Here is a 25,045-nt window from a genome sequence, read left to right as displayed (position 1 = left end):
ATATGTAGGATCTTAGAGCAGAAAAAATGACATTAGGTAAAAATTAAGGAAACATGAAAGAATATGGACTTTGATCAATCATAATGTACTAATACAAGTTCACTAATTGTAATACATGAGCCATACTAATGTTAGATGTTAGTAACAAAGAAAACTGGCAGGTGTGGGAAACATGGGTACTATCTGTACTTCATAATTTTTCTGATAGTCTAAAATCATTATAAGTTTTTTAAAGTTATTTTAAAAGAAACACACTGATGATAAAACTAAAATAAGAATACCCAGTCAACCTTCTGGGATAGTTATAATAAGAAACATGGAAAATAACAAGTGCTAGCAAAGATCTGGAGAAATTTGAATTCTCACACACTGCTGGTGGGAATGCACTAAAAATTTAGTGCAGGCATGTTGGAAAACATGGCAGTTCCTTGAAAAGCTAAACACTGAGTTATGACCCCACAATTCCATTTCCAGGAATAACTCCAAAGAAATGAAAACATATGTGCACATAAAAACTTGCACATAATGTTCACAGTAGCATTATTTATAATAGCCAATGAGTGGAAACAACTGAAATGTCCTATCAACTGATGAATGGATAAAAAAAAAAGTGTAAAGACTAAGACTTTTCAGCAAAAAGTAGTAAGTGTCCTAGAATACAGAAGCAACCAATTCAAACACGGAAGTCATGAAATCTAAAGCAGCAGGGTGGAACTCAGATAATGCAAGAGGAAGAAGAACTAAGAGTAGAATAATTCTTCCAAAGTGAACAGAGATGAGCAACATATGGATTATTAGTTCATAAATACAACTCTTCAAAATGATGCATGCATGCTACATAAAGCTCTAGCATAAAACAAAGCAATCATATATAAAAAGGATTCTTTTGTACTTGTTAAAAGATTATATCCAATGTTAAGAGCCACCTAGAAACCAGATTATTCCTTATGTAATTCCTTACCTGACATTTTGAGTAGGATTCCACCTTTCAGAGGGCAGTTCTCCACTCTGTGGGTCATCTACAGGTGGATGAAGAATTGAAATGCATACATCTCCATTCTACAAGACACAAATAACACATTCAGTAAATACTCAAAAGTATGATATAAAAAAACAATTCTGCTGAAATTTCTTTTATTCCTAGAAAACATGTTTTCTTACTGCTGGGGAGTAAACTCCTTTTTCTTCATGTTTAGATCCAATGATAAAGAAGAATTAAGCATTTTTATATTACAAATATTCATTTTGACCAATCTCCAAAATACTTTTCTTACTTTTGCCTAAAATCTGCCTGGAGACAGCATATGTGACAAACCTACAGCAAACACCATTCTCACTGGTGAAGAACTAAGAGCATTTCTTCTAAGATCAGGAACAAGACAAGAATGTTCACTCTTGCCACTATTATTCAACACAGTTTTGGAAGCCCGAGCCACAGCAATTAGAAAGAAAAATAAATAAAAGGAGTCCAAATTGGAAAAGAAGTAAAATTGTCACTGTTTGCAAATGACATGATACTATACATAGAAAATCCTAAAGATGCCACGAGAAAACTACTAGAGCTAATCAATGAATTTGGTAAAGTTGCAGGATATAAAATTAATGCACAGAAATCTCTTGCATTCCTATAATACTAACAATGAAAGATCAGAAAGAGAAATTAAGAAAACAATTCCATTTACCATCGCAACAAAAAAGAATAAAATAACTAGAAATAAACCTACCTAAGGAGGCAAAAGACCTGTACTCAGAAAACAAGAAGACAATGATGAAAGAAATCAAAGATAACACAAACAGATGGAAAGATATACCATGTTCGTGGATAGGAAGAATCAATACTGTGAAAATGATTATACTACCCTAAAACAATTTACAAATTCAATGTAATCCCTATCAAATATACCAATGGCATTTTTCACAGAATTAGAACACAAACTTTATAATTTGTATGGAAACAAAATAGATCCCAAATAGTCAAAGCAATTTTGAGAAAAAGCGAAGTTGGAGGAATCAGGCTCCCTGATTTCAGACTATACTACAAGGTTACAGTAATCAAGATGGTATGGAACTAGCACAAAAATAGACCTATAGATCAATGAACAGGAGAGAAAGCCCAGAGATAAACCCATGTACCTATGGTCAGGGTCACGTAATCTGTGACAAAGGGGCTAAGAATATACAACAGAGAAAAGACAGTCTTTTTGGTAAATGCTCCTGGAAAAACCGGATAGCTACATGTAAAAGAATGTAATTAGAACACTAACACCATTCACAAAAATAAACTCAAAACGGATTATAGACCTAAATGTAAGATGGTACACTATAAAACTCTTAAAGGAAAACATAGGAAGAACACTCTTGGGTACAAATCACAGAAGATTTTTTTGTATCCACTCCCTAGAATAATGAAACAAAAACTAAACAAATCTAATTAAACTTAAAAGCTTTCACAGAGCAAAGGAAACCATAAACAAGATGAAAAGACAACCTTGAGAATGGTAAAAAATATTTGCAAACAAAGCAACTGACAAGGGATTACTCCAGAATATACAAACAGCTCATGTAGCTCAATATCAAAAGAAAAACAAACCCTAAACAACCCAATCAAAAAATGGGCAGAAGACCTAAATAGACATTTCTCTCAAAAAGACATACAAATGGCCAAGAGGCACATGAAAAGATGCTCAACATCACTAATTATTAGAGAAATTCAGATCAAAACTGCAATGAGGTATCACTTCACACCAGTCAGAACAACCATCATCAAAAAATCTACAAATAATAAATGCTAAAAAGGGTGTGGAGAAAAAGGGAACACTTTTGCACTATTGGTGGGAATGTAAATTGATACAGCCGCTATAGAGAACAGTATGGAGGTTCCTTAAAAAAAACTGAAAATAGAACTACCATACGACCCAGCAACCCCACTACTGGGCAAATACCCTGAGAACACCATAATTCAAAAAGACACAGGCAACCCCATGTTCACTGCAGCACACTATTTACAATAGTCACAACATGCAAGCAAACTAGATGTCCATCAACAGATAAATGGATTTAAAAAGATGTGGTATATATATATATATATATACGTGGCTCAGTGGTAAAGAATCCACTTGTCAATGTAGGAAACACAGGTTTGATCCCTGGGTTGGGAAAGGGAAATGGCAACCCACTCCAGTATTCTTGCCTTAAAAACCCCATGGACAGAGGAGTCTGGTGGGTCCAAGAGGTCGCAAGAGTTAGACACAACTTAGTGACTAAACACCACCACCACATATATATATTTTATATATATATATACACACACACACACACACACATACACACACACACACAATAGAATATTATTTGGTCATAAAAAAAGAATGAAATTGGGTCATTTGTAGAGATGTGGATGGATTTAGAGACTGTCACAAAGAATGAAGTCAGAGAAAAATACCATATATTAATGCATATATGTGGAATGTAGAAAAATTGTACATATTTGCAGGGCAGGAACAGAGACAGATGAAGAAAATGGATGTGTGAACATGGGTGGGGGAAGGGAGGAATGAATTGAGAGATTGGAACTGACATAGATACCCTACCATGTGTAAAATAGATCACTAGTGGGAACCTGCTGTAATAGTGCAGGAAGCTTAGCTGGGTGCTCTATGGTGACCTGGATGGGTGGGATGGGGGTAGAGGGTGTGGAAAAAGGAAGGGAGGTCCAAGAGGGAGGGAATATATGTTTATATATAGCTGATTCACTTCATTGTGCAGCAGAAATTAACACAATGTTGTGAAGCAAATATACCCCAATTTTTTTAAAAAAGAAAATCTGCCTATAACCTGTCTACAGAGAAGCTATAATCATCACCTTTAATATCAATGACTGGCTTCAATAAGTATGGTTTATATAAATTGATACATGCCTCCTAACAATTATATATAACTCCCTTGGTATATGGATAGAAGAACTCACCACTATGTATAATATTCTGGTTCATAAATTTAAATTATAGGATCTAATTCACAAGTGCTAAGTTAAAACACACATGGACTCTCTCATATGCAATAGAGACTGTTAACAGAAAACACTGAGAAAGATGTAGTAGCCTATTGGTTTAAAATAAAAGATTCAAATGTTTAAAAAGAGAGGTATAATCATATAAAGTAGAATAAATCTTATATATAAACCAAATTTACATACATGCACACACACACACCACGATAACAGAACATTTTAAAAAGCAGAATAAAATTTCAATAACATCAATGTCAAGTACTATATTCCAAAACTTTGTATTAATGTTAGTAACATGAAAAAGTTAAAAAAAAAAAAAACACTATAGAAACGAGGAGAGAGAAACTAGACATATTTGGAGAGGACACCTAGGAGGTGCTTTGGAAGAAAAATGAAAGGCTTAAAGGTTGTAAGAAGCTTTCAATAATGATTTCAATTTTAATAACCTAAAGGAAATTTAGACATGAGATTGCCTGAAAAAATAAACCAACATCAGAAATATGTTTGGGTAGTTATATTTATTTTGTACTATTACACCAATTACCACAAAATTAGCTGAAAACAACACAAATTTATTATTTTACAGTCTTGTAGGTCTAAGCTTGACACTGCTCTCCACAGGGTTAAAGTCAACTGTGTGGGTAGCAACACATTCCTTACTGGGGGCTCCAGGGAAGAATCCCTTTCCTTGCCCTTTCTGGCTTCTAAAGGCCACCCACATTCTTTTGTTCTTGGCCCTCTTCCTCTAATCCTCAAAAGGAAGCAATGCTGCATTTTTGGAGCCTTTCTTCTAAAGTCACATGTCCTTCTCACTGATTTTCTTTCTACCCTACCTCTTCCACTTTAAGGCTGCTGCTGCTGCTAAGTCACTTCAGTCGTGTCCGACTCTGCGATCCCAGAGATGGCAGCCCACCAGGCTCCCCCCCCCGTCCCTGGGATTCTCTAGGCAAGAACATTGGAGTGGGTTGCCATTTCCTTCTCCAATGCATGAAAGTGAAAAGTGAAAGTGAAGTCTCTCAGTCGTATCCGACTCCTAGCGACCCCATGGACTGCAGCCTACCAGACTCCTCCGTCCATGAGATTTGCCAGGCAAGAGTACTGGAGTGGGGTGCCATTGTCTTCTCCGCCACTTTAAGGCAGTGTTCCCCAACTTTTTTGACACCTGGAACTGGTTTGGCGGAAGACAATTTTCCATGACCAGGGGTGGGGAAACTTCCCTGGTGGTTCCAACGGTAAGGCATCTGCCTACAATGCGGGAGACCCGGGTTCAATCCCTGGGTGGGGAAGATCACTCCAGTATTCTTGCTGCCACCCTCCCCTCCAAAAAAAGGGGTTCAAAGAAATATTTAGACTTCCCTGGTGGGTCAGATGGTAAAGTGTCTCCCTACAATGCAAGAGACCTGGGTTCAATCCCTGGGTTGGAAAGATCTCCTGGAGAACGAAATGGCAACCCACTCCAGTATTCTTGCCTGGAAAATCCCATGGACAGAGGATCCTGGCAGGCTAAAGTGGGTTGCAAAGAGTCGGACATGACTGAATGACTTCAATTTCAAAGGGGTGGGGGTGACGGGTGATTTTGGAATGACTCAAGCACAGTAGGCTCTGCACTCCTATGAGAATCTAATGCTCGAGCAATAATGTGAGCAATGGGGAGCAGCTGTAAATACAGATGAAGCTTGGCTTGCTTGCCCATCACGTGGGGGCTTGCTCACCCACCTCCTGCTCTGTGGCCTGGTTCCTAAAAGGCCCAGGGATTGGGGACCCCTTCTTTAATGGAACTTGTGATTACACTGGGACCACCTAGATTATCCAGAATAATCTCAGTTCAAGGTCACCTGATAAGCAAGCCTAAGTCTTCTTAACATGTGAAGGTGCATATCACAGATTCCAGGGATTACAATGCAGACATCTCTGTGGGAGCATTGTTCTACCTACCACAGGAGTGAAGAACACAGTTTGAATGAAAAATAGAACAGAGGAGTATGTTACTTTGTTCACAGTTTAGTGTGTGTGTTAAGTAAAATTTCTGAGTAGTGAAATGATATAAACAGTCATGTACGTAGAAATGACATATCAAAAGATGAGCATCTCTGGAGGAGGACATGGTAACCCACTCCATTATTCTTGCCTGAAAAATCTCATGGACAAAGGAGCCTGGAGGGCTACAGTCCATGGGGTCGCAAGAGTCGGACACAACTCAGTGACTAAACAATAGCACCAATTTTACAACAACCCTAAAAGAGCAACAGCAGGATGGACAGTTCCAGTAAAGTCTCATCATCAGTGAATTCAATGAAGACGTGAGCAGTTGTGTTTGTCTTTTGAGCCCAGATCACTGGAAGAGAGCAATCAGTTTCACCTGCTGGATTTAACTTGGAATAAAAATATGGTTAAGAATAAACAAAATGCCCTTGTTTCCATTAAAAAAAAAAAAAAAGATGGGTATCTCAACTGATTCAGGCAAAGCACTTGACAAGACCCAACACTCACTCACTCACAATAAACACACTCAGAAAATCATACTTCCCAGCTATCTTAAAACTGTAAAAGGGAGTTATATTAAGATGATAAATTTAAGAAAACAAAAAACCAACCCACAGCTAACATCCTCAATGGTGAAAACTTTCCTAAGATCAGAAATAAGACAAAGGGCACCCACTTTTACCACTGCTATTTACAATGTACTGGAAGTAGTAGCCAGAGCCAAGTAAGAAAAATTCTGCAAGTATACAAATTGAAAAGGAAGAAGTAAATCCATTTCTATTGTAAAAGTCAAAGAAAATTCCAAAGAACTCACAAGAAAATTACTAGAGATAATCAATTCAACAAAGTTGTAGGATACAAGATCAACACTCAAATCAGTTCATTTTGGGATTTTTGAAATTTCAGTGGAGGCATCTCTGGAGGAGGGCATGGGAACCCACTCCAGTACTCTTGCCTGAAAAATCCCATGGACAAAGGTTAGGACTCTGCACTTTCACTGCCTAGGACCTGGGTTCAATCCCTGGTAAGGGAACTAAGATTTCACAAGCCTTGTAGCATGGCAAAAATAAATAAAACAAAAATTTTTTAATCAGTTTCATTTTTACACACTGGTGATGAACAATCTAAAAAACAAGTTAAGCAAAAAATTCCATTTACAATGGCCTCTAAAAGAATAAAACATCTTAGCAATAAATCTAACCAGGGAGGTGAAAGTCCTGTACAAAGAAAATTACAAAACACTGCTCAAAGAAATTAAAGACGACCTTAAAAAAAAAAGAAAAACAGTCTATATTCATGGGTAGGAAGACTTAATGTTGGCAATATTCCCCAGTATGATCTACAGATTCAATCCAATCCCAATCAAAACCCTAGCTTCCCTTTTTGTAGAAACTGACAAACTGCCCATAAAATTTATAAGGAAATTTAAGGGACTCACAAAAGCCAAAACAATCTTGGAAAATAATAATAAAGTTGAAGGATTCATACTTCCTGATTTCAAAACTTACTATAGAGCTACAGAGAATAAGACAGTTTAGGACTGGCATGACAGATATATAGATCAAGGCAACAGAAATGAGAGTCAAGGCAACAGAAATGAGAGTCTACACAGATTCATACAACATGACCAATTGATTTCTGATAAGATGGTAAGCTCATCCAATGGGGAAAGAACAGTCTCTTTAGCAAATGATGCTGGGACTGGATTTCAAAAAGAATGAAGTTGAACTCCTACCTCATACCATATACAAAATTAACTCAAAATGGAACAAAGATCCAAGAGCCTAAATCATAAAGTCTTTTTATAAAAGTGTGTCTGTTTCTGTCTATGTGTGTGTTTAAAATCTTCATGACCTTGGATTTAGCAATGGACTTTTAGGTATGACACCAAAAGCATACATAAACAAGATAAACTAGATCTCTCCATCAAAATTAAGCACTTTTGTGCAAAGGACATTATCAAAGAAAATGGAAAAAAAACAATCGATACATATGAGAGGAAATATTTGCAGGTTATGAGGAGGTGACAAGGGTTTGATCCCCGGGCCGGGAAAATTCCACATTCTGTGAAGCAACTAAGCCCATAAGCCACAACTACTGAGCCAGTGCACTAGAGCCTGCAAACCACAACTACTGAAGCTGGAGAAGCCACCCCAGTGAGGAGCCTGCGCATCACAACAAAAAGTAGCCACTGCCTGTTGCAACTAGAGAAAGTCTAGGTGCCAACAACAAAGACCCACCACAGCCAAAAATAAATAAATCTTTAAAAAAAAAAAAAAAAAAAAGGAGGGGGGAGGGAGAAGTTCTAAGCTTTGAGAAAGGCAGTTCTGAGAAGTAAAATGAATAATAAATACTAAGAGCAGTGAGATTTTGAGTTGCCATAGCTGTGAAGTTCATACTGAAGAGTTTGTGTACAAAAACTTCATTTGAATACATGATTTGTGAAGCAAATGGGCTTCACTGGTTATCTACTTCTGAACACACACAACACATGTAACCAGGCAAACTGTTACTGAGATCACTCAACATATTATATAAAGTAAAAAGGAGTCAACTGTGCAGCATGGTCATTGCTGACAAGTTCATATTAAATTTCTTTTGTTCTCCAAGTTTCCCCTTGGTATTTATAAATTTCACAAATGTGGCAATGATAAAAGAAATGTTGCAATTGATAACACAGCAGTTTATTTATAAATTTGGGGGCTACAGTAATATCTGTGAATGTATTTAACAAAACTGTACCAAAGCTCTAGTTTTTAAAAACCTGATAAACTATTTTCTACTAAAAATAGTCCTTACGATATTTTTAATGCTCACAAAGTTAATACATAAAAAACTCATCAATTCATATATTTTAGTATTTGAGTAGGCTTTTGCTTTAGTATTGTTTTGTTGCTGTTGATATTGTTGTCACTATTCCCCCATTTCAACCCCAGTTCTATTAAAAATAATTCTGTAGTAAACAATTTGGTGACTAGAATAATTTGACAATGAGGTCTGTTGTGTTTCTAGGTGACAACATAGATGGATGAGTAGAGAGCAATCTCCAAGAATATCCCATCCCTTTGGCTAAGAACCATGAGCTCTAATGTCTAAAATCACAAATACATACTTGGGCCCCCAAGTTCAATTCTGATACCTTTCCAGAATGTAGCAAAGTAAATTAACAAATGTGAGCAAAAGTCTCTTGTGACTCATTTGATTACATCAAATTTAATGCTTAACTATCCTAACACTTGTTTACAAACAACTTATACAGCATGGTAAACAACTGCATATTCATAAGATATGCATACATTATTTTACTGCTAAAATTTTTATGAATATGAAAAATATTTCTAAAAATAATGATCCAATGCTAAATCTTAAGAGACAGAACTAGACTGCCTACCTGCTGCTGCTGCTGCTGCTGCTGCTAAGTCGCTTCAGTTGTGTCCGACTCTATGAGACCCCATAGACGGAAGCCCACCAGGCTCCCCCATCCCTGGGATTCTCCAGGCAAGAACACTGGAGTGGGTTGCCATTTCCTTCTCCAATGCATGAAAGTGAAAAGTGAAAGTGAAGTCGCTCAGTCAGGTCCGACTCTTAGCGACCCCATGGACTGCAGCTTACCAAGCTCTTCCATCCATGGGCTTTTCTAGCCAAGAGTACTGGAGTGGGGTGCTATTGCCTTCTCCAGATTGCCTACCTAAGTGGTGAAAAAGCAATGGAAAGGGGACTATATCTACCTACACTTTCTTCTGAAAAAGCTTTGGTTCCTTTATCATGCTTTTTTTCTTTTTTGACAAAAGTTTGAGAATTAGATAAATGAGATGGAAACAGGCAAGTGTGTGGCTCTAACATGAATGCATTCTCAGTGGCAAGACAAGGTATATATTTGTTGCATAAACAGTATGACACATTCAATGTTGTTTTCATTTCTCTTTTATTATCTAAAGCCTATATATACCACCTAGTTTTGAAGGCAAGAATTTCTGATTATTAAATGGAGACAGATACAAAAATATTTCGGTATTAACTGAACTCAGTTTTAACTTATGAAACAGTGAGTGAAATGTTTCTATAGTCTCTCTCCTGCAACAGGATAACTTTGTCATACAGAATGGTATAACACATTCAATGTTGTTTGTATTATGGTTATGTCGAATACTAAAGATACTAAAGAAAACAATATTCTGAGAGCTTATTTCTGGAAATGCTACAATCTATCACCTTTTGAGCACTCTCTGTCCTGTTTTAAGAAAAGAAAAATGAAGATAATGACTTACAGAAAAAAGCAGATTGTGAAAAACAATAATGCTGCTCCAAGGTGTTCTTTATATAGATTGAGATCCAAAATTCAGCACTATAGAATAAGTAAAGGCCTTATAGCTCTATTTCTGGAGCACAGGAGCTTGCCAATATACACGTGACCAAACCACCCCCCCCAAAACTATATTACTAAAGTTGCAAATTTTAAAAAACAAATTTAATGCTTGGGCCTCAGCTACAACTTCAGAGCCCTACTGTAATGAAACAGACTACAGAATGGTAAAGGAGTAAACTCAAAGGATTTATCAGTGGGCCTTGACATATACCCCAAGAAACATAAGGAATCATTTCAGGATCCTTAAAACTTAGCACAAAGCTAAGTACATTTCATCAAAAAAGCTAGAAATTGTTTTCCCAGGCATGTGCACTTGTCCAACAGAAGACCCTAACCTTGAATTTATTTCAGAAGAGACTCAACTGGTATGCAGCAACTCCTTAAAGGAGACCAGTACAAATGATTCCCACTCCCTTCACCCAAAAGCTGAATCTCTGATCAAAGTGACAAATTGTGAAGCTAGAGTCTGTGAAGCTAGGGAACAGGTACACAAATAAATTTGTATAACTTTACTAAATTTTAAATTAGTAAACACATAGGAATTATAATCTTAGCAATGAGCAGCAAAGCTGGTTAAAGTCTCAATCTTAAATTAACCGTAATATGGAACAGTGTGTGCTCAGTCATGTCCAGCTCTTTGCAACCCCATGGACAGTAGACCGGCAGGTTCCTCTGTCCATGGAATTCTCCAGGCAGGAATACTGGAGTGGATTGCCATTTCCTACTGCAGGGGAACTTCCCAACCCAGAGATTGAACTTGTGGCTCCTGAGTCCCCTGTCCTGGCAGGAGGATTCTTTACCACTGAGACACCTGGAAAGCCCTAACCATAATATACACTGGTATAATAAAAGCCACGAATAGTTCTTTGTCACCACAGTATACTGAGCTATGGAGGTATTTTAAAGGACAGTATCAAAAAGTCAAATCTTCAAAGAAATTCATGATAGACATCTCTTACCTCATAAATGTTGGGGTGCCACATTTTGGTCAAGAATCTGAAGGTAGGTGGTGAATATGGGTAGTCAATAGGAAATTTAATATGCGCCTAAAAAGAAAAAAAATGAAATGCTAATAAGTAAGACTACAGGTTACTTATCTGCCTAACAATTCACCCTAATATACTCCAATGAAACTGAACATCTTTCTACACCATAAATTCTGGAGATTAAAATAGTTCATATATATTTTGTTAGCCCCAATGCTAGGGTTATTAGCATGTTTTTACAACTATCTCTTTAAATATTTATAAAAATTTATGTTAAATTGCCAATGCTCAACAGTTATATAATTTTTAATTGAATAAACATGAATAAGTTTAATATGTGTCACATTAATGGCTGCATTTTATATTAGTAACAATTAATATGACCTATGGTATAATATAGAACAAAGATAATTTGTTTTACTTAACACCATTTACCTACCACCAAGGAGTAACAAATGCTATCATTTTGATACGGCTCTTCCAGGAGTTTTTCATGCTCAAGTATGCTTATCTTTTTACAAAGCTTATTTTCAATTATTGTATTTATACTGTTTCTTTCCATCTGTATTATATCATAAACATTTTCCTTTGTATGTATGATTGTTAGTATTTGCAAGATGTTTCCATCATATGGATATATAGACGAACCATTTTAAAAAACCTATTTCCTTATTTTGGAACATATTGGTTTTGCACTCTTTTGCTATTGTAAATACAGTTACAGTGAATGTCCTCAGTAGAATCCCACATTTCAAATATGAATAAATTCAAACAAAGTCTCATCTAACTGTACCAGTAAAAGGGAATGAGGACGGGAATGAAAGGACAAGCTGAGAGTACAGCTGAGGATAAGCAGTGAAAATGGCAGTAAGGATCCTCAAAACTTCTGTCTTCAATAAAAGCAATGAGAAAAATAGCAAAAATTTTAAGAATCAACTTCTTCAAAATCTACAAAATCATGTGAGGCTTGTAGCAATTCAGGGAGGATCTATTCAAGGAAAATAGCTGAACTGGTTTTTATAGTAAACTTTGTGGTATTTTAACTTGCTCTAGTTAAAAGATCTCCAGAAGATTGTCCCAACCCAGGGATCAAACCCAAGTCTCCTACATTGCAGGTGGATTCTTTACCATCTGAGCCACCAGGGACTCAGCAGGTCAAACAGATTCAACAACTATTTTAATAGGAAAAGGGTGGGATATGAAATGCCTGTATGGCTTTGAAAATCTCTGACCAATTTCTAACTAGAAGATCAGGCCAATGTATAGGGCCATGAATATGCCTCAGCTATGCATACGCTCAGAAAAGTCACGAGAGGTCATTAGATGGCCTTCAACTAGCATCTCTGGTGAACCTGAGATCTGCACGAGCAGGAAGTGAGGGCTAGACTGAATTTGCAACTACCTAGCTGAGTGTTAAAGGCATGCCCCCAAATGCACACAGAGCTCCTCTAAAATGCCAAGGAGGTTTGTTGATTCCAGGAATATAATTGCATTTCACTTAATAAGGGAAACTTCTGCCCAATCACTGGGTGACCACTAAGCTAACCAAGTGAAGACTTTACTGGCCACACACAACCAAAAACACAGACGTTTCAGAATTAGGTCAGAAAAGTCATTACATAAGGAAGCAACTACAACAAACAACAACAACCAAAATCTTGTTGCCACAATATATTATTTTAAGCATCCAGTTTTCAACAAAATATTACAAAACATGAAAAGAAAGTATGGCACATACAAAGGGTAAAAACAGCAACCAACAGAAACTGGAAGGTCAAAATATTTATTAGAAAAAAGACTTTAAATCAGCTGTATTAAATATATTTCAAAGACTAAAAGAAACCGTGGCTAAAGAAATAAGGAAATGTATATGGAAAATCTTTCAGCATATCAGCATGAAGAAACTGTAAAAAACAAGCAAAAAAAAAAGCATTGGAGGAAAAGAACCAAATATAAACCACAAAGCTGCAAAATACAATAACTGAAATTTTAAAAATCTGCTAGATAGGCTGAACAGCAGATTTGATGAAACAGAAAAAAGAATCAGTGAAACTGAAGCAAGCTCTGTTTAGATTAACCAGTCTGAGTTAAGAGAAATAAAAAGCAACTAACAGAGACCTATGGGACACCAGGTTATCAATATATACATATTAAGAGTCTCAGAAGAGGAAACAAAAGAGGCAAAAAGAGCATTTAATGAAATAATGGCCAAAAATTTGCCAAATTTGATTAAAACAATGACTCTAACAATCAAAAGCTCAACAAACTCCCAAGAGAAAAAACTCAGAGAGATACACATCTATCTATCTATCTATCTATATATCATAATCAAACTGTTCAAAACTAAAGAATGAATCTTAAAAGCAGCAAGAAAGAAACGATCCATCAAACAGAATCCTTTGACAAACAGACGCTGTCTCACCAGAAACTAGGAAGCCAGAAGGCAGTGGAATAACATTCAAAGTACAAAGAACAAAATCTGTCAATTGAGAATTCTATATCCAGCAAAACTGTTCCTCAAAACTCAAACAGGCAAATTAAAACATTCCTAGGTAAACAAAAACTGAGAACTAGCAGATGATGACTAGCAGACGTCACCTGCAAGAAATACTAAAGGGAGTCCTTTAGGCTGAAAGGAAAGGACACTGACTACCATGTGAAACAAGATGAAGAAAGGGCACAAATAAATATATAGTACAGGATAGATACAGAAGATACAATAAATGTTCCTTTTGTTTATAACTTTTTCCTCCCAATTTAAAAAAGAGCTTCCCTGGTGGCTCAGTGGTAAAGAATCTGCCTGCCAATGCAGGAGACATAAGTTTGATCCCTGATCTGAGAAGATCCCACACAGCATGAAGAAATTAAGTCTATATGCCACAACTATTGAGCCTGTGCTCTAGAGCCTGGGAGCTACAACTACTTAGCCCACTGGCCACAACTATTGAAGGCAACATGCCCTAGAGCCTGTGCTCCACAACAAGATAAGATACTGCAATGCACATAGCAACTAGAGAGTAGCCCCCACTCCCCACAACTAGAGAAAATCCCAATGTGATTTGGATGTGAAGAGCCATCACAGTCAAAAATAAATAAATTAAATTTAAAAAATACACAGCATAATAATTATAAATCTACTAAAGAACACAAAGAAGTAATTTCTATACCAATAAATAATTGAACTGTATAGTTATATGATGTTGATTATAGAAAATAACTCCAAAAATTCAACACCCCTTCATGACTGAAAATACCCAACAAACTAGAAATACAAGGGAAATTCCTTGCTTTAACAAAGGACATCTAGTAAACAAAACTGCAACTAATATTATACTTAATGGTTAAGGAATTTCAGAAATTATACAGGAATGTCCACTCTGATCACGTGTATTCAACACTGTATAGGAGATGCTAGCCAGGGCAACTGGCAAGCAAATGAAATAAAAGGCATCTTGGTTAGAAAGTAAGAAGCAAAGTTATTTCTATTTGTAAACTACACAATCCTGTATACAAAAAAATCAAAAGAATATAAATATATTAGAATAGCAAATCAGTAAAGTTGCAAGATGAAATTTATAATATCAGCATCAATTATATTTCTATACAGCATCCCTGAACAAAATCAAATTAAGAAAATTCTATTTATAATAGCAACAAAAATAATAAATACTTAGGAATGAATTTAATAACAAGAAGTATAAAACTTGGGACTTCCCTGGCAGTCCAGTGGTTAAGACTTCACCCTCCAATGCAGGGGGTGTGGGTTCAATCCCTGATGGAGGAGGTAAGATCCCATGTGCCTCATGGCCAAAAAACCCAAAATACTTAAAAAATAAACAAAAAACCCAGAATAAAGACTTTAAAAATGGTTCACATAAAAACAAAAAAATCTTTAACAAAAATGTGTGCAAAACTCACACTCTAAAAAGTACAAAACATTTTTAAAAGAAATTAAAGACTTAAGTAAATATTAAATATCCATGTTCATGTAGTTTCCCAGATGGCACAGTGATAAAGAATCTGCCTGCCAATGTAGGCGACCCAGGAGACATGAATTTGATGCCTGGGTCGGGAAGTTCCCTTAGAGAAGAAAATAGCAACCCACTCCAGTATTCTTGCCTGGAAAATTCCATGGACAGAGGAGCTTGGCGGGCTACAGTCCACGGGGTCACAAAGGGCTGGAGACGCCTGAGCAAATACACACACACACATGTTCATGGATTGCAAGCTTTAATATTCTTAAGATGGTAATCCTGCCCAAGTTGATCTACACATTCAACATGACTGTATGGAAATCTCTGCTACCTTCTTTTCAGTTCAGTTGCTCAATTGTGTCTGACTATTTGCAACCCCATGGACTGCAGCACACTAGGCTTCCCGTCCATCACCAACTCCCGGAGCTTGCTCAAACTCATGTCCAATGAGTCAGTGATGCCATCCAACCATCTCATCCTCTGTCATCCCTTCTTCTCTAGTCTTCAATCTTTCCCAGCATCAGAGTCTTTTCTAGTGGATCAGTTAGTCACATCAGGTGGCCAAAGTATTGGAGTTTCAGCTTCAAAATCAGTCCTTCCAATGAATATTCAGGGTTAATTTCCTTTAGGGATTGACTGGTTTCATCTCTTGGAGTCCAAGGGACTCTGAAGAGTCTTCTCCAGCACCACAGTTCAAAAGCATCGAGTCTTCAGCACTCAGCTTTCTCTGTAGTCCAACTCTCACATCCATTTGTGACTACTGGAAAAACCAAAGCTTTGACTAGGTGGACCTTTGTCAGCAAAGTAATGTCTCTGCTTTTTATATGCTATCTAGGTTGGTCATAGCCTCTCTTCCAAGGAGCAAGCACATCTTTTAATTTCATGGCTGCAGTCACCATCTGCAGTGATGCTGGAGCCCAAGAAAATAAAGTCTGTCACTGTTTCCATTGTTTCCCCATCTATTATCTATTTGCCATGAAGTGATGGGACTGGATGCCATGATCTTAGTTTTCAATGTTGAATTTTAAGTCAACTTTTTCACTACCTCCTTTACAGAAATGGCAAAATTGGCACTTGGGGGATCCAGAATAGCTAACACAATCTTGAAAAAGAAAAACAAAGTGAGACAACTCATACTTCCCAACCCCAGTATACTACACACCTATAGTGATCAAGACAGTTTGGTAATAACATAAGGACAATTCAATGCGGAAAAGGCCTTGTCAACAAATTATGCTAAGACAACTAGATATCCACACGCAAAGGAGTGAAGTTAAATCCTTTTACATACACCAGAGGATTCTGCTTTTAACCAGGCCTGCCCTCAGGAGAAACTACTTAGAACCTAACTTGGAAGGATTATTGTCAAAGCATAACTAACCTAGGGGAAGAAAAACACAGAACTCCAACCCTAATATCCCACCTCATGGGCAAAGAAAAATTGAGAAACTCTTGAAAGTTCATAGTCCAGAGGCAAAGCCTCGTTAAAAGGCTGAAACCTAATCCCAGAAGTACACAACTCTTTCCCCTCGCCTCACATCCCACCACTATATTACTGAGATACTTACAGAATATTCCTTTACAGAGTATATCACAGCTAAGTTACAAGAAAAAATTACAAGGCATAACAAAAGGATATATCACACAAGAAGAAACAGAGCAAATTATCACAACCAGATATGACAGGGATGTAGGCATTATCAGAATTTAAAACAACTATGATTAATATTCTAAGGATTCCAATGGACAAAGTAGACAGTATGCAAAAACAGATAGGCAACATAAGCAGAGAGATGGAAATCCTAAGAAAGAACCAAAGTCAAATGCTAGAGATAAAAACACTGAAGAATGCCTTAATGGGCTGCTTTCTAACACTGGACATGGTTGAGGGAAAAAACCCTCTGAACTATAGGATATTACGCATGGAATCCCTGAAAACAGAAAAGCAAAGAGAACAAAGAATTGGGGTGGGATGGACCAGAACAGACTATCCAAGGACTGTGGGAAATGCAAAAAGTATGAGATACATGTAATAGGAACACCAGAAGGAATGAAAACCATCATTAGGAAAATGAAAAGACAACCAACCTACAGAATGGAGGTAAATACTTGCAAATCTGATAAAGGACACATACCTAGAAAACATAAAGAATGCTTGTAACTCAGTAATAAAGAGAAAGAACTCAATTTAAAAATGGGCACAGTATCTGAACAGACATTTCTCCAAAGAATATAAACAAACGGCTAATATGCATATGAAGAGATACTCATCATCATCAGCCATCAGGGAAGTGCATTCTTAAAGTAGAATGAGATATCATTTGACTACTGGCTATAGTTAGAGAGATAATAAAAAAAAAAATGTTGGCCAGGATGTCATGAAATTAGAATGCTTTATACATTGCTGAAGGGGATACTAAATGGTAGTCACTTTGAAAAACAATCTAGCAGTTCCTAGAAAGAATAAACTTGTGCCAGAGCAAATCCGCTACCAGGTATATGACCAAGAGAAATGAACTACATAAGAACTTGTACAGAAATGTACATAGCAGCATAACAGACAAAATGTAGAACAACCCCAAGTGTCCATTACCTGAGGAATGAATGTACAAAAGGCATTATATATCCATACATTAGCATATTATATGACAATTAAAAGGAATGACATACAGAAGTTCCCTGGTGGTCCAGTTGTTAGGACTCAGCTTCCCTGCAGAGGAAAAGAGGAATGAAGTACTGACACATACTACAATGTAGATGAACCACAAAAACATTAGCTATGTGAAGTAAGACAGTCACAAAAGACCACATATTTATGAAACGAGAGATTAGTGGTTGCCTAGGGTAAATTGGGAGGAAATAGACGCATGAACTTTTGGGATGAGGAAAATGTTCTAAAATTGTTTACGGTTATGGTTGCAAAATTTTATGAATATATTAGAAACAGCTGAATTGTGTACTTTAAATGGGTGAACAGTATATGTACATTAAAATCACAAAAAAAGCTGCTTATTTTTAAAAAGGGGGCAGGTTTCCTGGGGGGGGGGGGTGTTCCTGGTGGTCCACTGGTTTAAGAATCTGCCATTATTTGTAACGCAGGGGACACCAGTTCAATCCCCGGTCCAGGGAGATCCCACATGCTGCAGGGCAAGTAAGCCTGTGCTGTACTGTGCTGTGCTCAGTTGTATCCAACTCTTTGTGACTCCATGGACTGCAGCCCGCCAGGATCCTCTGTCCGTGGGATTCTCCTGGCAAGAATACTGAAGTGGGTTGCCATTTCCTTCTCCAGGCCATCTTCCTGACCCAGGGATTGAACCCATGACTCCTGCACTGGCAGGCAGATTCTTTACCATTAGTGCCACCTGGGAAGCCCCAAATAAGACCATGCGCCACAACTACTAGAGCCCGTGCTCTGCAATGAGAGAAGCCACTGCCACAAGAAGTCTGTGCACCTCAATTAGAGAATAGTCCCTGCTCGCCGCAAGGTGAGAAAGCCCAGCACAGCCAAAAATAAACCTGGAGCCCAAATGCAGTCACATCCTAATAGCAACAAGAATACGCAGTTCCTAAAATACCATTTTCTAATAAAAAGAATCAAGGCTATTTGGAGGAATACTTGATACTGGATCTGGGAGAGTGAAATACAGCATGAGCATGGAGCATCTTACAGTGCCTGAAAGAAAAAGCAAAAACAAACACCATAGAAGCCAACCTGAAAGAGCCCCTACTGGCCAAATGTAAAGCAATTTATAGTACTGGGTGATAAACCAAGGTAAAAAATAAATTTAAATGAGTGCATGTTGGTATAAATTATTGAGTGAAAAAATATTAGGGAAGGGACAAATCTTCCTTACAGCAGCACTCCAGATAATATATATATAGGTATATCCCATTAAGGAGGTGGAGTTTAGTTCCCCTCCCCCTGGAGTGTGGGCTGGACTGAATGACTCACTTCCTAGGAATACAGTAGGGCAAGGAAGAAATACTAACTTTACAGTAGAGAAACCTGGCAGAAAACACCTTAATCAAGTGAATAAGATTAACATCACTGGTGTCAAATCATTGAAATCATGACCTCCTGATAAGATGTGATGAGAAATGCAGCCCATCTTGGTGATGCTCTTACCCCAAAACCCATAACCCTTCTAATCATGAGAAAAACATTAAACAAACCCAAATGGAGGGACATCCTACAAAATATCTGACCAGTTCTTTTCAAAACTGTCATGAAAAACAAAGAAAGATGGAGAAATCATCAAATACTGGAGGAAACTATAAAGAAGACATGACAACTAAATGCAATACAGTATTCTGAAGTGTATCCAGGAATAATAAAAGGCAGTTACGGGTGGTAGAGTAGAATTGAGCCTGACTGCTAATGGATATGAGATTTCTTTTGGAGTTGATGAAATAAACTGGAGTTAGATGGTGATGATGGCTGTATGACCTTGTGAATTTTTAAAAATCCAATAAACTGTATACTTTGAAAGCCTACAACATACTGGTACTATGGCTAGGTGTTGTCTTAAGGAATTCCCTGAGTAGATTAGAGCAGAGGAAACAGCAAGAAGGCACCAATGCACAGAATAAGGAGCTGCAGGTGCAGCAGTGAGATGCTGGTGGATTGACTACAGGAGACTGGATGAAGGCAGGCTGAGGCCATGTTTAGGGGTTTCAGGGGAAAGCTGTACACGCATGCTCAGTAACTCAATCATCTCCGACTCTATGCGATCCTATGGGCATAGTCTGCCAGGCTCCTCTGTCCATCGAATTTTCTAGGCAAGAATACTGCAGTTGGTTTCCATACATACAGAGAGAAAAGGCCAGATGTGCATTCTAGAAAAATGACTCTAGGACAGCACTGTAAAAGATGAACTGAATGGGATAAAAAAACAGACATAAGTTAGAAGTGGTTTCTTTTCTTTTTCATTTTATCTGTTTCATCTCCCAGATCTGTATATACTTTAGAAAGCTTTAGTATTTATTACATAGTTATATGGGGTTCCCTGGTGACTCAGACAGTAAAGAAACCACCTGCAATGTGGGAGATCTGGGTTCAATCCCCGGGTTGGAAAGATCTCCTGGAGGAAGGCATGTCAACCCACTCCAGTATTCCTGCCTGGAGAATTCCCAAGGACAAAAGAGCCTGGAAGGGTATAGTCCATGGGGTCACAAGGAGTCAGACACGACTAAGCAACTAAGCACACACAGCACACACTCAGTTATATAATGCATGTTTGAATAAAACAGGATTATAAAAATTTTCATAAAAGACTGGAACTCTGGTGCTTGAAAATGTAGCCTCCTTATCATATTTCTATGAGAAATTAGATTATCCTTTCTAAAAATTATAAAATTTAGTAGTTAGTCAAAATCTTGAGGTCCCCCAAAATGTTTTCCTAGACTACTACTATATTAAAAGAAATTCTTCCAGAGTAACTAAGTATGGCAGTATGAAAATTTATAAAGAATGTATGAAATTCACCAATGCAACAGCATGAAAGAATAGTAAAGAACATCCGCTCAAGAAGCTAGACCACCTGGGTTTGAATCCTGGCTCTCCCACTTACTAGGTGTTTTTCGAAGTAAGTTATTTGTGTCTCTAATTTCCTCATCAATAAAATAAAGTTTATCAGTTCAGTTCAGTCACTCAGTCGTGTCCGACTTTTTGCAACCCCATGAATCACAGAACGCCAGGCCTCCCTGTCCATCACCAACTCCCGGAGTTCACTCAGACTCACGTCCATCGAGTCAGTGATGCCATCCAGCCATCTCATCCTCTGTCGTCCCCTTCTCCTCCTGCCCCCAATCCCTCCCAGCATCAGAGTCTTTTCCAATGAGTCAACTCTTTGCATGAGGTGGCCAAAGTATTGGAGTTTCAGCTTTAGCATCATTCCTTCCACAGAAATCCCAGGGCTGATCTCCTTCAGAATGGACTGGTTGGATCTCCTTGCAGTCCAAGGGACTCTCAAGAGTCTTCTCCAACACCACAGTTCAACAGCATCAATTCTTTGGTGCTCAGCCTTCTTCACAGTCCAACTCTCACATCCATACACGACCACTGGAAAAACCATAGCCTTGACTAGAGGGACCTTTGTTGGCAACATAATGTCTCTGCTTTTCAATTTTCAAGGCAAATTGGAAGTGGTCAAACAAGAGATGGCAAGAGTGAACGTCCACATTCTAGGAATCAGCAAACTAAAATGGACTGGAATGGGTGAATTTAACTCAGATGACCACTATATATACTACTGCGGGCAGGAATCCCTCAGAAGAAATGGAGCAGCCATCGTGGTCAACAAGAGTCCGAAATGCAGTACTTGGATGCAATCTCAAAAACAAACGATCTCTGTTCGTTTCCAAGGCAAACCATTCAATACCACAGTAATCCAAGCCTATGCCCCAACCAGTAACGCTGAAGAAGCTGAAGTTGAACGGTTCTATGAAGACCTACAAGACCTTTTAGAACTAACACACAAAAAAGATGTTCTTTTCATTATAGGGGACTGGAATGCAAAAGTAGGAAGTTAAGAAACACCTGGAGTAACAGGCAAATTTGGCCTTGGAATAAGAAATGAAGCAGGGCAAAGGCTAATATAGAGTTTTACCAAGAAAACGCACTGGTCTAGCAAACACCCTCTTCCAACACAAGAGAAGACTCTACTCATGGACATCACCAGATGGTCAACACCGAAATCAGACTGATTATATTCTTTGCAGCCAAAGATGGAGAAGCTCTATATGGTCAGCAAAAACAAGACCAGGAGCTGACTGTGGCTCAGATCATGAACTCCTTGTTGCCAAATTCAGACTTAAATTGAAGAAATTAGGGAAAACCACTAGACCATTCAGGTATGACCTAAATCAAATCCCTTATGATTATACAGTGGAAGTGAGAAATAGATTTAAGGGACTAGATCTGATAGAGTGCCTGATGAACTATGGACGGAGGTTTGTGACACTGTACAGGAGACAGGGATCAAGACCATCCCCATGGAAAAGAAATGCAAATAAAATAAAATAAAGATTACAGTACTTATTAAATGGCTTGGTATAAGGAGTGAGTAAATGCTTGTAAAATGCATTAGAACAGTGCTTAACATATAATAGGGCTTCCCTTTGTGGCTCAGCTGGTAAAGAATCCGCCTGCAATGCGGGAGACCTGGGTTCGAACCCTGGGTTGGGAAGATTCCCTGGAGAAGGGAAAGGCTACCCACTCCAGTATTCTGGCCTGGAAAATTCCATGGACTATATAGTCCTTTCCACAGCTATTTGTAAGCCTCCTCAAACAGCCATTCTGCTTTTTTGCATTTCTTTTCCATGAGGATGGTCTTGATCCCTGTCCCCCGTACAATGTCATGAACCTCCGTCCATAGTTCATCAGGCACTCTATCAGATCTAGTCCCTTAAATCTACTTCTCACTTCCACTGTGTAGTCATAAGGGATTTGATTTAGGTCATACCTCAAATAGGAAAAGGAGTACGTCAAGGCTGTATATTGTCACCCTGCTTATTTAACTTATATGCAGAGTACATCATGAGAAACACTGGGTTGGAAGAAGCACAAGCTGGAATCAAGACTGCCAGGAGAAATATCAATAACCTCCGATATGCAGATGACACCACCCTTATGGCAGAATATGAAGAGGAGCTAAAGAGCCTCTTGATGAAAGTGAAAGAGGAGAGTGAAAAAGTTGGCTTAAAGCTCAACATTCAGAAAACGAAGATCATGGCATCTTGTCCCATCACTACATGGGAAATAGATGGTGAAACCGTGGAAACAGTGTCAGACTTTATTTTTGGGGGCTCCAAAATCACTGCAGATGGTGACTGCAGCCATGAAATTAAAAGACTCTTACTCCTTGGAAGGAAAGTTATGACCAACCTAGATAGCATATTCAAAAGCAGAGACATTACTTTGCCAACAAAGGTCCATCTAGTCAAGGCTATGGTTTTTCCAGTAGTCATGTATGAATGTGAGAGTTGGACTGTGAAGAAAGCTGAGTGCCAAAGAATTGATGCTTTTGAACTGTGGTGTTGGAAAAGACTCTTGAGGAGTCCCTCGGACTGCAAGGAGGTCCAACCAGTCCATTCTAAAGAAGATCAGTCCTGGGTGTTCTTTGGAAAGAATGATGCTAAAGCTGAAACTCCAGTACTTTGGCCACCTCATGCGAAGAGTTGACTCACTGGAAAAGACTCTGATGCTGGGAGGGATTGGGGGCAGGAGGAGAAGGGGACGACAGAGGATAAGATGGCTGGATGGTATCACTGACTCAATGGACATGAGTTTGGGTAAACTCCAGGAATTGGTGATGGACAGGGAGGCCTGGCGTTCTGCGGTTGATGGAGTCGCAAAGAGTCGGACACGACTGAGCAACTGAACTGAATTGAACTGATATAGTCCTTGCGGTCATAATGAGTCTGACACGACTAAGTGACTGTCACTTTCACTAACATATAATAAGAGGTATGTAAGGGTTTGTTTGCAAATTAAACTGTGAAGGGTTATGTCATGAAATCTCTTTTTTATAAAAAGTGTCTTTAACAGACTACTCATTTTCACTTTGTTTTATCTCTTTTACTTACCTGCCTTTTGATTCTAACACTACCAGCTTTAGAAAAGTCAACTGGAGAGATGCTTCCCAACCTGAATTTTATGGAACCAGTTTCTTAGAGCTTCACCAATCCTAATTACTTTTTACTTAAATATAATTAACAAATGTCAATTACTTAATATTTTAATTGGGTTTCTCTATTTCCTCTACACATCAACTAATATTTTGAATTATTTCTTTTGAACTTTCACCTGTAAGCAATCTCTACCTTGAACACTAGTTTTCTCTGCAAAAATTTTAAAAGTAACATCTCCAGGCTAAAGTCAAGTTTAAACTACTGTTGACTGATTTTTAAAAGTATCATGCTGGAGCATTCACTGGCAGTCCAGTGGTTAGGACTTGGTGTTTTCACTGCTGTGGCCTGGGTTCAATCCCTGGTCAGGCAGTTAAGATCACGGAAGCTGAGTGGTGCAGCCAAAAGGAAGTATTATGCCTAAATTATGCTTACATTACAACTGAAAAAGGTTAACATTGGATGGTGTACCCCCGCATGGCTATCTAAAGTTCTTATAAGAACTCTTTCAATGAAATTTACAATGCTAAAGAGTTTAACTGAAGTTAAAAATCAAGGGGGGAGATTCCTTAAAAAACTGGAAATAGAACTGCCTTATGATCCAGCAATCCCACTGCTGGGCATACACACTGAGGAAACCAGAAGGGAAAGAGACACATGTACCCCAATGTTCATCACAGCACTGTTTATAATAGCCAGGACATGGAAGCAACCTAGATGCCCATCAGCAGATGAATGGATAAGAAAGCTGTGGTACATATACACAATGGAGTATTACTCAACCATTAAAAAGAATACATTTGAATCAGTTCTAATGCGATGGATGAAACTGGAACCTATTATACAGAGTGAAGTAAGCCAGAGAGAAAAACACCAATACAGTATACTAACGCATATATATGGAATTTAGAAAGATGGTAACAATAACCCTGTGTATGAGACAGCAAAAGAGACACTGATGTATAGATCAGTCTTATGGACTTTGTGGGAGAGGGAGAGGGTGGGGAGATTTGGGAGAATGGCATTGAAACATGTATAAAATCATGTATGAAACAAGTCACCAGTCCAGGTTCGATGCATGATACTGGATGCTTGGGGC

The 25,045-nt window shown here is 38.1% G+C and overlaps 1 protein-coding gene across 1 annotated transcript in view; it reads right to left on the bottom strand.

The window, feature by feature from the left end:
• Window positions 1–25,045, bottom strand: part of UBE2R2 (ubiquitin conjugating enzyme E2 R2) — a 97,438-nt gene that overhangs the window by 15,807 nt on the left and 56,586 nt on the right. The window contains exons 2-3 of the mRNA XM_019966415.2: window positions 11,318–11,404; window positions 962–1,059 (exon numbers count right to left, since the gene is read on the bottom strand). Coding sequence (XP_019821974.1) covers window positions 962–1,059; window positions 11,318–11,404 — 185 coding nt within the window. The remainder of the gene's footprint in view (window positions 1–961; window positions 1,060–11,317; window positions 11,405–25,045) is intronic.

This window comes from Bos indicus, chromosome 8 (assembly GCF_029378745.1).
Source record: "Bos indicus isolate NIAB-ARS_2022 breed Sahiwal x Tharparkar chromosome 8, NIAB-ARS_B.indTharparkar_mat_pri_1.0, whole genome shotgun sequence".
Classification (NCBI taxonomy): domain Eukaryota; kingdom Metazoa; phylum Chordata; class Mammalia; order Artiodactyla; family Bovidae; genus Bos; species Bos indicus.
This window is presented reverse-complemented; position numbering and strand designations above follow the sequence as displayed.